Source organism: Vicugna pacos, unplaced genomic scaffold, assembly GCF_048564905.1.
Source record: "Vicugna pacos unplaced genomic scaffold, VicPac4 scaffold_105, whole genome shotgun sequence".
In the NCBI taxonomy this organism is placed as follows: Eukaryota; Metazoa; Chordata; class Mammalia; order Artiodactyla; family Camelidae; genus Vicugna; species Vicugna pacos.
Window position 1 is genome coordinate 1,085,071 of NW_027328785.1, and position 16,895 is coordinate 1,101,965.

The window sequence follows — 16,895 nt, forward strand, 5'->3', positions numbered from 1 at the left end:
TGGTGGGGGCTGACTGCACTGCCGTCAAGACAGCTGAGCTAGTCACTTCAGGTGTGGTTCTTTTACATACTGCATTTCATGTTCTTTACTAGAATGTTTCAACAGGGAGTTAATTAACTGAGTTAATTAACATTTAATAAATATGATCTTTGTTGAAAAGACAGTTATAGGCAGAATATAAGCTGTGAAGTCTTTAAAAACGGTTTCATTACTGAAATTTCATTTGGGGAGATACACGGTTTATCTTATATATGGCTCTCTTTTAAAGTAACAAAGAAACAAGACAGAAAAGGCAGAGGATGATTTCTGTTCTTCCTCTCGGCTTGCAGGTGCCCTCACCCCCAGTAGCATCAATCAACACACCAGCACTGACACTGGCCGTGCTCAGAACTGCCTCAGCCCTGAAGAAACTGCTGACAAATGGAAGGGGGCCACGCCCTGTTACAGCAGGTGCTCTCACTTTGTGGGTCCTTATGTAACTTCGTGGTGTTAATCAGGATCGCCCGTCCTACATTGTGTGATGCTGCTGCTTTGTCTCCTAGTTACTTGTTTCTCTAAGTATTCTTGTATTATTCTCCAATGCATAGTACTACACACCTAAAAATGCTATTTTTCAGATGAAAAAGAATGTGCATTTAAAATAATAACTCTGAAAAAGGGGGCAAAAAAGGCTATCCTTGTCCCGCTATTCAAAGATAATAATTAACACGTTAACGTATATTTTCATCAGTGTGGATCACCTCTGTCATAAAAAACCAGAGAGCACTCTGTGACTGTTTACTGTGTGGACACCTCCATTTTCCATTCGGCTTTTTATATGTTTTTCTACAATATTCTATCTCCTCTGGCATGATTTTTGATGACCAGTATAGCATTCTGTCTTGTGGAGGCATTGTCCATTTTACTTCGGACTTAAATAAACTTTTAAATTCCAAGTATACTTAACTGAAATACTGAAAAGAGAACTGTGGTGGTAGAGGAAGGCCCTACCTCCCTTCCCCTTATTTCCGAAGAGTAAAAACTGTTGAAAATTTGATATATATGTTTCATGACCTTTATGCCTATGACATACATATATACACACATATGAGAATTCCATGTATACGTGTGTGTATATATGCTTTATTTAAAAATGAGACCATACTATATGTTTTTCTGCAGCTCGCTTTAATCACTCAGGTGTATATCATAGACGTCCTCCCACTCCAGACTCACACGGTCCTTTCAGATAGAGTGGAGGGGTCTCCTGATTTGCGGGTGTGGTCTCTTTCCCACGCACACCTTTGGTGAGAGAATGCTGTGGACAAGGCCCTGGACCACGGCGAAACGCCGGCTCCCTCATTGCTCGCAGCTCGTCGTGATTTAACGCATCATTGTCTTGATGGTGGACAGTTAAGTTTTCTCCATTTTCCACTGTCAGAAAGGATATTTGACTGGCATCCTTCTTGTACAGACATTCCTGTGATCTTTTATGAGTATTCCTTTAGTTAAGGCTTCTGGAAATTTAGTCCCTGGATGTGACATTTACATTCATCACAGACTCCATTCAAGTAACTCTAGAAATTCCTTCCATAGGGGAATGAAAAGATGCACAATTACTTATGTAACCAATTCTCTATTGCTGGATATGATTTCACTTCAGTTTTTCTTCCCACCATTGTAAACAGTGCTGTGTAAATGCCCTGATGGGTACATCTTTTTGGACTAAATTTGTTTTTTCCTAGAGGAAACGATTCGTAGAAGTGGTGTTGAGTCAGTGTGTACGTACGTTTTTCAGAGTTTACATATCCATTGACATGTCGTCCTCTGAAAATGTCGCTCATGGTTTCTTCTCCCACAGATGGACACTAGATAGAATATCTTTTAAAAATATTTGCCAATATGATGAGCAAAAGTGCTTTTTCATTGTTTTAGTTTGCATTTGATGACCAGTGAGGTATTGAGCATTTTTCACTCATTAGCCATTTGACTTTTTTAAAATGAATGATTCCTTTTATCCTTTGCACACATTTAAGTGGGGGAGCTTCTTGTTGCTTTGTGACAGCTCTTTGTATGTTATGAACATTAACTTCTTGTCTTCAACAACATGTATCACAGAGCTTTTTCTTGTCATTTCTTGCCTTTCATTTTGTTTAGGAGGATTTTAATTTTGGTAGTGTCCCAAAATAGTCTTATGATAATAAATGTATTCCTTATGTGTTTTATCTTTGAAATTATTCTTAAAAATAATTTCTTATACTGGAATAAATCTCCTCTGCAGGTTTTTTTTAATCTCTAAGATGGAGATGATAATAGTACTTGTTAATGTAAGGGTAAGTTGAGTTAATAAGAACAAAGTGTTGTATTTGCTGTTATTAGTACTTTTTTATATTTACATCACTGTCTGTAAATTATCTTGTGGTCCTTATGAGAGGAATAGTATTTATTCTTTCTAGGTGATTGTCTGATTGTCTCAGGACAATTACTGAAGTCATACTTTTCTCTTTGATTTGAAATCCCACCTTTACAAAATACTTATGTACACTAGAGTCTCTTTTTGAGCTCATGGTTCCCTTCTGTCAATCTGCCTTTCTTACTCCAGCACCATAACTTACATATTGTAAAAATTTATTTAATAATTGGCAGTCTGAATTTTTTTTCATTCTTTTCTTCCATCCCAAATTTTCTTGTCTAGTATTATGATTTTATTATTCCTGAAGAATTCCAAAATATTTTGTTCAAGTTAAAAAAAAATCAGATTGGAGTTGTCATGGGAGTTTTCAGTAAGTTTTGAATTATTCTGATGGGAACTTACATCTTTACAAAACTGCTTTCCTCCATGCAATTTGTTGATGTCTCTACATTCTCACCTCTTACTTTACCCCTCAGTACAGCCCTGAAGTTTCTCCATTTAGAACATGGGCATTATTTTTTAACTTATTCCAGATTATTGTTTATGTTTTTGTCAATTTTGTAAGTGAAAATTTTTTGCTATTATATTTTTAAACGCTTAAAACTGAAATTTAGAAAGGAAGATTCGGTTTGTAAATACTCACTTTGTAATTTGTCATTTAAAATTGTAAGTATTAAGTAGTTGTTCCAGAATCCTTTCTTTTTTGTTTTTAAAAATTTGTGTCGAAGATTCTCAAAATGTTCATAGCTAAGTAGTATAGGTGGGGAGACAGATGGAGAGAGGTAGTGTGGCTCATGTACAAACTGTGAGCAGTTTCATGGCTGCCTTTAGGCTGGAGAAACCACAGAAGAGCCCAGGTTAGACAAGGAATGGCTTTGTATGCACTTGAAAGCCAGCTTTCCTGCCTGTATGGTGAAGCCTGGTGGGCGTGGCAGGTAGATGATCAAGGTCTGATCAAGGTCATTTGCTGCACAGAGCGCTGTGTCTGTGAGAAATGGTGACCATTGCCATGGCAAATGCTTGGTGCCAGGAACAATGCAGGGGAGCTGGGGAGCCTGTGTTAAGGATTTTCCAGTCCTGGGAGTGGGAAGATCAGACTCTGCATTCAGATCTGAGTTTGAATTAATCCTCTTTAGTTTACTGGACCTCTGACTTTTGTCAAGTTATGCATCCTGTTTGAACTCCTGCTTTGTTGTCTCTCAAAACAGAAGAATTACAGCCTGCTGCTAGAGTGTTTGATCAGGGTAAATGATTTGTGTCTATAAGATGCCACGTACAGTCACAAGCTCAGTGAGCAATGAGCTGTCCCCTCTTCTCCTGCAACTCAGTGCTCGATAAGTCATCAGCAGAAAGCGAGTCCCTAATTTGTATGTGGTGCAAGGAAGAACAAAACTAACGTCTTGCCTTTCCCTGGCAGTATTCTTACTTCTTTGCTTCATGTACCTCTTTCCTCCTTCACTCTCCCCTTTCACCTCCTCCACCAAGAGCCCGAGACTCTCTCAGAACACTAGATTCAAATTATTTAAATGTTGGCTCATTCCCATGAAATGACAGTGACTTAAAAAAACTGTACACATCCCAGAATTCATTGTATTTGATTTACACACACACACACGTGCACACACACACACACACACACATCAGGCTACCTCCCATTTACTGAGGGAGAAGGGCCACTTTTTCTGAGTTTTCATTTACTCAGCGTGAGAGCAGTCTCTTAAGCAGAATTTCACCTGGCTTCGTGCATGGTTTTTTAAATTGGATTTCTGCTTTTTGTCCATAAAAATATTCTCCTATTAGAAGACAGGAAGTGGAGACATAGATATTCTGCTGAGATATTGGTGTTATCATATTTGAGTTTTAATGGACATAAGGTGGCATAGAGTCATACATTATTATGGATGAGAATCCATGATGATGTAACTTGGACAAGAATCTGGGTCTCCTGCCATCGTGTCCATGCGGGTGAAGAGGCAACTGGGTGGGGGATGGCAGGGAACCTTCTTGCTTGAGTTCCAGGTTCTTGTTAGTTTTCATTGCTCAGCTGCCTTTAGTTTATGTCCATGAGGCCTCTCATGGGAAGGTCACTATGTCCTGAGAGACTGAGTTACTAATCAGCAGAAAGCTCTGGACCCACTCATATTTTCCAGAGTTTTTCTGCTGACCTGCTGACACTTTATATAAATGAGACCTAACAAACTACTGGATATAAAATCCTTATTGTTATCATTTGCCCTCGAGTTCCATAGGAATGGGGTGCTGTCTCAGGCTGTCTAAGGCTAGATCTGAACAAAGATAGGGTGATAGGCTCTGCTGCTGGACCCTCCCCAGTCGAATGGGATTTCCACCTTAGTTTTTAGAATCAGGCAGATGAGTTCAAATCTTGTCTTTACCAGTTATTAGCTTTGTGACCTTGGGGAAATAACTACTTTTTTGGTTCCAATTTTCTTTATCTGTAAATAAGTTCAGTATTTATTTTAGGGTTTTTGTTTTAGAATTGAATGTGCTAATTCCCTAATTTATTCCTCAAATACTGATCACATGGTTCTATGCTGGTGCCTTAGTAGTTGATTGCTAAGGGACTCAACAGTGAGAATGGGGATGGGGCCCCCTGGATCATACAGCTTATATTCCAGGATATGCTTGTAAAAGACAAGATTGCAGTGGATTTTTAGTAAATGTCCATTCCTTTCCTAATCCCCATTGATTGTGTATATATCTTTATACTAATATATGAACAATTTTTTTTGCAGTTTAAATCTCTTTGTAGTATTTAAAGAATGTAGCTATAACAAAAATACGTGAAATAAAATGACTTGACTTTTATTTTCCTTTCAATAAGCAAAACAAAATAAAATAGAAAAGAAAAGAAAAAGTATTGAAGGAGTAGAAATAATTTTATTTCCGTGGAATCAACTCCCTATGTTAGGTTTTTCCATTGTGTTGTTCAACATCATATAAAATTGACAGGTTGTGACTTCAGTGTTGATAGCTAGGTGAGTATAGTTTCTTTTTGTGGTTGTCTTTGATGAATTATTTGCACTAGATCATAAATGATGTGCATGTTACATATTGGAAACGAGGAAACATTGGAGACATACTACCTCCAATGCAGTCATTTTGTTACCGAGTCCAAACTCGTTCTGCTCGCCGCATGACAGGCCAATAAACCGGGAGATGAGGTGTTGGAGCAAGGAATAGTGACTTCACTTGCAATGCTGGCAGACCCAGAAGACGGCAGACTGATGTCCTGGAGAACTATCTTCCCCAAGTAAGAATTCAGTCTCCTTTTATACTAAAAAGGGGGGAGGGTTGTGGTTGGTTGTTGCATACTTCTTGCTTTATGAATTGTTTGTCCTTTGAATCCGCTGTTCTTGCAGCTGTCCATGTGGATCAAATCATGGTACCCCTGTAAAACCTCCAAAAAAACAAAGGCTATTCTCTATTATGCAACTTGCCATCGCTACAGAAGTGCAGATGAGCTAACATTTTTAAAGATCAGGGCCAGGAGAATAGGCTTTCCTGCAGATTTCAGGCTAAAGGCAACTTTCTTTTTCAAATGGTGCAGAGCTACCAAGTCTGAGCCTAGGAAACAGGGCACAGGTTTAAACTCAAAGGAACAGATTTAACATAGGGTAAAAACTGTTACATTTTATTACAATTCCGTTTCCAGCTTCATAGATAATATTAGTAAGAAATATGAGCAATTTTGTATTTTTGCTTCTTAATAACCGATAAGTGTACCAACTATATTTTGTGAGCAGGGATGCTGTGCAGGCATTGGGGTGACAGCAAACTCTTGTAGGGGGTGGCCGACCCTGCAACATCTCTGATGCCCCGTGAGTGTTGGTGAGGGTCCCCGTAGCCAGGGGCTCTCTTCAGGAACCAGCATATGGGCATTGACCTCTGGAGACCTCTTTTTCGGCTGCAGGAATTTTTTCAGATATTGAGATTGAAAAATCACTCCAGCTGGGAATAATTAGGGAAAAAAAAGAAAAGGAAAAGGGTTTGGAGTAGAGTAGAAGAGTAGGACTGAAGATCACGGAGCCTGAGTGCTTGGCAGCGGGGCCTCGGGAGAGAGGGGAGCAGAGGTGGGGAGGGGCCTGGCTCCGGAACCAGCTCCTGTAATTGTCCCTGCACGCAAGCCACATAGCTTTAAATTGGCCTGGGCCACCTCTCTGGGCTGGATATCACCCTGGGCAGAACCGTGGTATCTGTAAAGTAAAATGACTTCACAACTATTGCACAGAGCTGCAGGTGTAAGAGAGCCTAAGCCTGTCTCAGAGTGCAGGGGACAAGCGGAAAGGAATGGCAAAATTTCCACTGACAATTGAAATTTTGTTAAATAGCCTGCTACAGTTGTTTGCATCACTTGAATGAATGCAGGCATATTTCTGTGGGCATTTATAGGTTCACTGAACCCCACCAGCCCCTCTTGCCCCCATCGGAGATGGGCTTTCTCAAGCACAGTGCCCCTCCTGCTTGGGTGGAAAACGCTGCTGGTCCTTGCCTGGGGCCGGGCTGCTGCAGGGCACTGAATCCCCGAGGCACGGCCTGTGAGACACGACAGGAACATCTCTGCTCTTGACTGGGTGCCTCCGTTTCCCCTGCAGGGTAAAAATGCCGGTGACTGAGTTAGAAGCATGCTTCCAAGCTGTCCATGTCCTTGGCATCCAGAAGCGGAGCCTGGAAGCTTTCGAATTTATCCAGAATGCGGTTTACATTCACCTTCAGCAGGTGAGTGTATGTCCTTACACAAGTGGAGGAATTACTGCAGTTTTTCTGGAACTTTCTCACTACAAGTCCATTTGATTTTTCTGTGCTAGGATTCAGTATGGCCTGCTAAAAACTCTGGAGTGAGATCTTGAAACCCTGATGAAGAGCATTATTTATTTCATTTCTCTATATGATACTCTTTTACTTTTAAAATTCAGAATTTTTGGTTGTTTCAAAAATTTTTTGGGGGGGTTGGAGAATCATGTTTACTCTTACCATCTTTGCAACCTGTTGTTTGGGCCTCTCACCTGTCTTCTGTCACTTGTGAGGCGGTTCCATTTGTGACCCTGTCCGGGTTGTTCATGTTATAAAACATAAAGCCTGTAAAAGTACAGTCCCTTTTCCTCCGAAGACATTCCACAAATACTCCTTTAACCTGGGTGTGGTTTTAAGAAGACAGAATCTTTAGAACATGTCCTTGCAGGTTGCTAGTGCAAAATCCCAAAATCAATAGTCTAGCTCAACATCTAAAATCTTTCTAATTTACCTTGGAATTGTATGGATAAGTGAAGCAGTTTGCTAAGAACTCAGACCAGGTTTAGAATACAGGTTGGTGTAGCTCAGCAGGTCCTCCCAAGCTGATGCTCTGCCAGAGGGCGGGGCCGAGGGGAGAGGGCGGGTCCTGCCCTCCCTGAGGTGACAATTTCATGGCAAAGACTTTCACCTGGTGAAGAACTCGGAGTTTCTTCTAAGAAGAGTGGGTCTTAAAAGAGTCCAAAAAGCGCGGGAGTGGCACAGTCCCATTTGTCTCAAGTAGGGGAGAGCGGCTGTGGGGCCACTTAGGAGACTCGTGAGTCCAGGTGGGCAGTGTTGGTGGCTTCCACTTGAGCGGTGGGACGGTCAGTGTTTAAAAGCGAACATATTGAAGGCATGTTTAGATGGTAAAAAGGAAAGGATGAAGGCTGGCTGTGAATGCAGGATGGAGTAAGGCACAGGTTTCTGGGTGGATTAATGAGGTAAATGATGGTCCTTCTGTGCTCTGAGGAGGGAAAGCTGCAGAGGGAGTTCTGCGGAAAACTGATGAGTTCAGCTGTGGGTAAAGTGAAAGGTTGTTAGATGTGTGGTCTGGGAGCTCAGGTGAGAGCCAGTAGTGAGTAGGGGGAGGTGAGAGGGACTTTCAAATAATTTTGTATTGTGAACATACAAATAAGTATGAGTAATGACACATTTAACACCTCTATATTCTGGATTTAAAGCCCAGTAACATTTTGCTATACAGACTGCAGAGGTTCTTAATATTTTTTAATAGAAATAAGTAGAAACAAAATAGTGGAGTTAGTGAGCATCTTAGAGTAGATGTGTGTCCTTGTATGTATTTTTATACCTCATCTGTTTATAACCATAATCTACAAAAAGTTATCTTGCTTAGCATAAGAGTTAAACACAGGGACGTGACACACATTGTTGGGGGTTGAAGCTGATCTTCTCGGGCAAATTATGGACCCTCTCTTTGCCTTAGTTGCATCGTCTGTGACTGCCCCAGGGCCCCTCATCACAGCTGATTTCCTAGAGTAGATGTTGGGAGGGAGGCTGCTGAAGGGAGTAAGAGGTGGCAACTGCTAGGGATATTGAAGAGAGACAAAAACAGATTAAAGCCGATAAACTGAGTACAAATACCCTCTAAATAGAAGGAATCCCGCAGTGTTTTGAGCCGCTTATCATAAGGGAAAGAAAATCACGTGGATCCAAAGCTCTTGAGCATATGAGTATTGTGGGTGGGAGGGTGTCATTATAAAAGTGTTGAGAAAAGGACTCTTTGTTTTCCTTGACATTACCAGTAAGGATGGGGAGCAGAAGCGAAACCCTCTGCTTCACAGTTGAAGGTGCTGTTTTGTGCGAAACTGACCAAAGTTTGGAAACCAGTCATCAGCGATGCTGGCAAATGAAGAGGCTTCTGGATTGGGTGGGGCACTTGCTGTGACTTCCAGGTGACCTGCTGGCTGGGGGCTGTGTGGCGGGCAGTAGTTTTGCAGGGTAGCCCGGGCATAATCCCTAGCTCTGATGCTGCTGGTCTGATTAACAGACCTGGGCGCACACTGTCCTAATGGGGCAGCTCGGGATGTGGCCCTGCCGTGCTGAGAGCGAGAAGAGGGCTCCCCTGAGGAGGTGTCCCTGCGGAGAGTGGAAACGTACTCCTGCAGGGGAGGAAGAGCCTCTGAGCAGCGGGCCGGATGCACAGGCAAGACCAGCATGAGCACTGATGTTTCCGGGAGCCGGAAGTCATACAGTGGCCCAAACGGCCTTGTTCCTGAGAGACTGGAGGAAATAGATGCTGAAAAGGCAGGCTAGGGTCAGACCCTGTGGTGGGTTATGAGTGACAGGAGAGGATTGTTCAGGCAGGCATGAGACAACCCTGTGGGCGTCCCAGCTGGGGCGTCACGCCGAAGGGAAGAGCAGAGTTATAGACTTTGCCACTTATTAGCTGTGTGACTTTGAGCAATATCACCCCACCTCTCTCTATATATATCTTCATCTGTAAAGTGACACAGTGACAAGGTCGTGTCATCAGAAGTATTAGCTTAGCTCTGATCCTCTTTGTCGACTCCTGTCAGTGCTTCCCTGCAAGGTTCTGCAACGGCTGCTTTTACCCTGAGACGGGAGGGCATAGAGGGACACTGTAATACCCGAGGGCAGGAAGGGGTTGCTTTAAAAGCAGACATGTAACAGCCTGCAGCTGCAGACCTGCAGGCAGTTTGGTTGACGGTCCTTGAGAGGACTTTGGAGGCCTTAGCGTCGTCTTAAGTCTTGTTTCCCCTTGGGGACCGGATTTGCCTTTGGGGATTGATGTTGAAGATTTGAGCTTCTGCAAAGCTGTTTTCAGAGATGTGTATATACGTAAAATATCATATAAAATAAAATGATTTATTTAACGTGTGCGAATTTGTAGCTGTTAGGAACAGCTCTGTTGGCCTGGTCTCCACGGAGGACACCAAGGGTCAGCAGAGCGTGCAGGAGGGAAGGCAGCCTGCAGTGCTTCTGCGGGGTGTTCTCCCCAGCAGGGCGCTCTGCTGAGTTGAGTCTTCTACGAGTTTTGTTGCCAGAGGAGCAGACAGCAAATTAATGAGTTCTAGAGGGATTGTATAATGACAGGAAGAAATAGGAACCCGGAGATTTTCCGGACTAAAACACGCTTTGGTTCCTGATTCAGTGTGTTCCATTACAGAATTGATGAGTTGTGTCTATTCTGGAACGTCATTGAAATAAAGTTCAGCCTATATGTTAAGGGCTTTGTTTTATTTGGCTGGAGGACTCGAGCCGGGATGACAGCCTCTCAGATCACTCTGAGGGACTGCTCCCAAGAGGTAGGGGAGGAGCTAGGATATATTAGAAGCTTACAACAAAGACCAGGTAATTGGAACAATAAAATATTGCTTGTTATCTAAAGAAAACCAGATATCTCAAGTTCAAGTATTTACTGCTTTTCTATGTATGGTGAGAAGCAAACATTTGAGTCATTGAATTCATTCCTTTGGCAAGCCCCTGGCTATCTAGGGCCAGTATCCTGTCCTTTCTTACTCTGAGTCTGCTCAGAGGGCACCACTGTGAGTGGCTGAGAGGCCGGGCTGTAGGCATGTACTCGCTGGGGGTTGGCAGCAGCCGCTGATGACTCGGATTCAGCATTCTTTGTTTACTGTCATGGTTGCAGTATTTTCATGCACATTGTAGTATTTTCATTCACAGTGCTCCCACTTGGTCCTAAATTTGACCAATATTTTGAGAGAAATTTCATGACCAATTTTGTCCCACGGTGCTAGGATGGCTCATTCCTAGTTCAGGTGAAGAATCTTCTAAGTTGCCATTCAAGGTGTAAGTTTTTTTGGTCAGGCCCTGTTGATACTAAAAGTTCTCTGGATCACCTGTCTTACTAGTCTATTATGATACAGAAAGTGTTTACCCATCTTTGCTCATTCCCATACCTAGAATCACACTATTATATTTATTTTATTCAGGGTTATAAATTTTATCTGTTTCTTCAAGATGTTTAGCCATCATCAATCTTGTGGGCTTAGTTACACATTGGGAAATGTAACAGACAACAATTTTATAAAATAGACAGGATATAAGTAATACAGCTAGTAACGTTAATAAAGTCACGAGTAAGAATTTAATAGTCGAGAAGTTGTATTTTTGGGTTAAAATTTTGCTTGTGTTTCTGAGTTTGATCCTATGAGAAAGTTCATATTTATGGTCAGGGTCAGAGCAGGTATTAATTGGCCAGTTGAAATCTCCCACCTTGTAAGATCAACAGTGGCCTAAACAGAACTATAATTTCTTTTTAGAATAACGTTTCTGAGGGCTATCTAATTAGAGCCTTGGAGTAGGGAAACCCACCAAGGTAACACAGAAGTACTAGACATAGGTAATTTATCATAAACTTAACAAGTGGAGTAGATCATAATCAAAGGTTGGAGAAATTATCAAAGTAATTGGTATACAGTCCTGGTCCGGTGTCTTGGGTCAGCTGTCTAGCTCAGATGTCGTCTTCTTCTCATCCTGGTCTGGTAGCTTTTTCTCCATTTGGGCATTGTTTTAAGGTGAGCAGCACTCGATAGGCCAGTGCACTGCAGGGGATGTTTCAGATAGGAAATGAATCCGAGACTTCGTTTCCTTCAGCTTTGGTGTGTATGGTCTGGTAAAGAGTACCTGAAAAAGGGTCCTTCCATTCAGGTTGGAGACAGTTCTTTAAGTCATGCCTGTTGCAGTATGTATAATCCCCTGGCTGCAGGTCATGGGGCATTGGAACTTTACCCAAGGATAGATTTCTGAGCTTCAGAAACAAACCTAGAGTATCCTTTTCATAATTCAATTAAACCGTACAGTAATGTGACATAACAGCAAGGAATGATCTGGGAAGTGTCTTAGTAAATATGGACCTCAATTAACAAAACTAGAATTTAATATCCACTAAAATATAATTTATTTTCTCTCTTAAGTTACCCTCAGTTTTCTCAAATATAGCCAAATCAAGATTAATTTTTTACAAGTTAAGTCTGATTATTTGATCATATAGGCTTTTTTAAATTGGCTGTGTTGGAAGTTTTAATACGGAGTCTCAGGGTAGAATGTTAAGGTTTGCTAAGGCCAAGAAAGACACGTCAAGGCTTTTCATGGGTTTCTGCCTTACAGATTTAGGTAAATTCTTTTCTCTTTAAAATCCTTAAAATATCTTTATACTCCTATATCTGTTAGGAGATGATCTCCCTAATTTGTTTGATAGAGCCACTGGGGACCTAAGTGTTTTTAGTCTCTTGAGGGATCAGATAGAGAGAAAAGATAAGTGTTCCAAGTGTGATTACATAGGTATAATTTATCAAATTGCTGTGAACCATAACTAGCTTAAGGAGAAGAGATTCTTTACGTCTGGGAAACAGGTTAAAAGCCAGTAGTATTTCAAACAATATCAAAAATTATAACCATATTCAGCAGGTTAATCAGTCCCATGTAACTAATTCTTTTAATGAGAGTTTTCATTAGAACTTTAAAATGTCTTACCCAGTTTAGTTCAGTGCTATAGTGTGAAATTTATTAGGAATCAGTAAATCTCCTTGAAGAGAAAGCATTTTGCAAAACCATCAGAAGAAAACAATTAACTGTCTATAAATGACAAAAGATTTAAAAGCATGGTTAAACACCGTTACACTATAATCAATAAAGAAATCTGTTCACTATACCCATAATTATCACTGGTAACATTTCAGATATACCAGAATTTTAGGGAGTCCATATAATTTCTACAATATCTATATTAATAATATTGTCTCATTCAATATAACCTTAGAAGTTTTATGATTCATTTGACAATTCCATGTTATTTAAAATGCCAAATGAAACTTTATAGTTAAAAATCTCCCTTTGGGATGTTTCAGGGGCCTTCTGTAGCATCCCAAACTTAACTGGAGATTAAAAGAATTTTAATTAATTAAATTAATTTTTATTTAATTAATTAGAATTTTATATTTGGGGAGCTTTTTGAAAGATTTCAGAACACTTGATCAGATAAACATATAGATCACTGTAAAGTAGTACTAATTCATTAACAAGAAAATACGTCAAAGGTAAAGGCAGAACAGATCAGCTAAGTGGTATAAGAAGTTTTACAATCTGTTACTGAAGGAGGATTAACATTTTAAGAAAATTTTTTCCTCTTAACAGAGAGAAAAACAATTCTAATCTTGTACCAGCTTACTTCTAAGATTCATTTACGTTGCCCAATTTGTTTCTAAACTTAGCCAATTCTGACCATGTACAAAACTCTTCCCTCAGGGTTCCTTTTCCACAAGCCTTCCACAGCTTTCTATACTTATATTAGTGTGTCCCTTATTTTTCTTCTATTCAGAAGTAACCAGGTTCAGGAGAAAGTCACTATTTTTCATTAACAAAATATAATTCCATTCTTATATCTTCCTTTACGCATTTATATTACTTTCCTAGGATACTGAGATCATTCCCTTACTAATAGAGACTATTTCAGTGTGGCACCAACCATTTATTAATATTTCTATATACCTTTAGTTTCACTGTAAGAGGAAGTTAAATGTTAAGTAATTCGTATTTCAATGTTATTTTATCTGAAAATGGCATAGCTATTTAATAAAATCTTGTGATTTAACTTAATTTAGCACAACACTAGAATTTAAAGATACCAAACACTTAGAGATTATCTTAAACATACATTTTAAAAATATATTTTAAATATTTACCCAAAGCTCTCATCTCATTTGCATTTAATTTACTTAAAATTTTACCACAGCACATTACTTTTATTTTTTTTTGACAAATCTGCAACAGATATAACAGGATCTTATTTGACTTTCATTAAACCTAGGTACAGTAAAGGTATTATACATAATATTGATGACTTTAAAGATGTCTATATTAATTAGAACATACTTAAACTAAACAATATCAAATATTATCTTAATATTGAATATTTTCCATTTCACATGACGCTGAAAGTCAATTTGTTCAGTTGTTATTTTAAAAATACTTAATGTTTAAGCTCTTATATTTTTACGTCAATTAAGCAGAGCTCTATGACTTTGAATTTTTTTTCTTTAGCAGTAGAAATATCTCACTTCTATAATGTGTACACAGGCTTATAATCAGAAAAAAGCTAGAGATCTCATAGCTTCACTTTAAAACTTACTTATAAGATAGGTATAATAATAGTTGGAGTAAGCTGAATTTGCTTGCTCAAATCATTAAGGCTTACTATTTATGAAACAGACAGTTAAAATTTCTTCACAATGTCTGAAGGACCCTTCAGAGTTCTGAGTTCTAATATGCCAAAAATTTCTTGGCCTTAAGGTTTATTTCGTTGAGCTAATTAGACTCAGTCCTAGGTCACTATTTGTTGTATTTATATTTCTGATGTGCAAGACAAAGACACTGTCTTCCAGGTCCCCAGAGAACTGCTCTCTCACCCAGGCCGTATTTTATCTCCTTAAATGGCATTTTTGTATCAGTGAGAAGAGCTGTAAACAAAGAATTCCATGATTTAAAACTTTAAGGCTTACTTAAATATGTCTTCCAAAACTTGCATAAGGCATTTAGTAAGATCTCTTTTCCTTGTGTTATAAGTTAAACCCAGGGTAAACCTGTATTTTTTTATTAGCCACTCAAATTAGTTTTTAGTTTTACATTATATTGGACGGCTTATGTAACTATATTGGTTTATTTTAATTTGTTCAATTAATATTTTCAGAGGGACAGATATGTGCCTAGCCTTATAATACCAAGAAGGGGAAGTGTTTTTCCTCTTAAACATATGTATCCCACAACACAAGCAAAAGTTTTGTATAAAGACCATTTAAATATACCAATTTCACAAACTTTTATCTCAATTTTATTAAAACTTATACCTTTAATTTTTATATTTATTAAGTTTAATCAATAATTCTTATTTCTAGAAGGAGTGCCAGAAACCTTTTTTTGTGTGTGTGTGCATTGTATATAATTTTATAGAAGTCTCTAGGATGCCCAAGATTCAGCCAAAGAGCTTAGGCACTTCTCAGTTTTTAATTTCATTAATTGGTCTGTTATCCCAATTATTGATCAAGTATTTCAGTCTATATATACATATATTTCAAACTGTGGTAAGTAAAATGGGCTTGTTTGAACTTTTATCTTGGGGGGGAGTAGGTGAACTCTTTGGCCCTTTTTTTTTTAACTTTACGTTGTGTAGTATCAAAACCCTGTATGTAAATCCAAAAATGTCCATTTTATTTATTTGATTCAAAATAACCATATAAAAATATTTATCCTTTTGGGATAAGCCACTTATTTTTTTTTTCGACATTTTTACAATCATTTTGCCAGTTATTCAACCTAATTAACATTAATTATTCTAAGTTTTTATTAGCATATCTAGAAACATTTATCAGAAAGGAAAACACAAACGTAGCTTTTCAAACCAGTTTTATTTTTTCAACTAAGTTCTTAGGTTAACCATTAGATATATTTTTCTACATTTAAACTTGATTTTAATAGAAACCATAAAACAACTGTTTATAATGAGATCTCTTTAAACTTTCACCAATTAAAAAGTTTTTCCAAATTAAAAAATCCATCATATGGCCGTCAATTTATATACAAATATAATATATATATAGTGATTTTAAACCAATAAGATGAAGAGGCACTTCCACATGAGAGTCGGGGTGTTGCCTAAATAAAATTCAAAGGTTTACTCTCCAAAAGCTAAAAGCCTTTGTGGTCCAGGCTGATGCAGCCAAGTTTAAGATGGCAAAATATCTGAAAATTGGTACAATCAAAGAATTGCTTAGAATCCCAATTTATTTGCGTGGCCACCATATGTACACAATACTTGAAACTTTTGTATGGTGGAGTCCAAGGTTTCCTTTAAAAAATAAATTAAACATACATATACATACATACACACACTTAAAACACCCAGAGAAAGATAAAACATTTACATTTCAAGGACACAGGAAGAGAAATCCAAGTTACCCCTAAAGGGGATTTTGTTTTTATAAGTTCAGAATTCCAAAAAATGTTTTTATCAGGCCTGGTTAGTTATTTTCAGAGTGAGTTTTTTTTTTTTTCTTATTCCCAATTAATGTTGTAAATTTTGTATGTACATAAACCTGGCTGGGGTAATAGTTGGAGACTGGCAAACTGTCATTTCTTTTTCTTTTCTTTTCTGTTCTTTATTTTTTTTTTTTTTGAAATTTCTATTCCCCATTGTAAGGTCGGGTTCTCAGAATAAATTTGCTAGTAAGATTTCCCACAGGGACAACTCTGTGGCATGAAGTCTTTGTGTCTACCACTCCTGGAAGATTCTCTGTCACCCGAGAAAGCTGTTACCAGCCAGGAGGATGGTCCGAATTTTGGAGTTGAAAGTTTCCTCATAAGAGTTTTACTTTTATCCTGAAAAATTCAATGGAGGTAACCAAATTGAGGAAAATATTAGACCAGACTCTTACCTAACCACTCAGTCCTGAACCCAGTGTCTTTCAACTTGGACTCACTCAGGATGTCTCCACTGGATGAGTATTTTCCTCATATGTTTCCACCAGCCCCACTTTGGACATATCCTCAAGGTGGATATTTCCTGTTATCTTTCAACCAGGCCCCACTCAATATGTCTCCACTGGGTGGGTAATTCACCTCAGTTTCTTTCAACTGGAGGGCCACGTACCTGGATACACCGCCAGATAAAACTTAGGATCATCAACCAATATGTGAGATCCGAGAACCTAGAGAG

At 38.9% G+C, this 16,895-nt stretch overlaps 1 protein-coding gene across 1 annotated transcript in view; it reads left to right on the forward strand.

Moving 5' to 3' along the window:
* The first annotated feature begins 5,334 nt into the window (after nucleotides 1-5,334).
* The window catches only part of LOC140694828 (trafficking protein particle complex subunit 9-like), a 195,636-nt gene continuing 184,075 nt past the window's right edge, over nucleotides 5,335-16,895 (forward strand). The window contains exons 1-2 of the mRNA XM_072957878.1: nucleotides 5,335-5,663; nucleotides 7,006-7,129. Of these exons, the coding sequence (XP_072813979.1) occupies nucleotides 5,608-5,663; nucleotides 7,006-7,129 (180 nt within the window). The 5' untranslated portion in view covers nucleotides 5,335-5,607. The remainder of the gene's footprint in view (nucleotides 5,664-7,005; nucleotides 7,130-16,895) is intronic.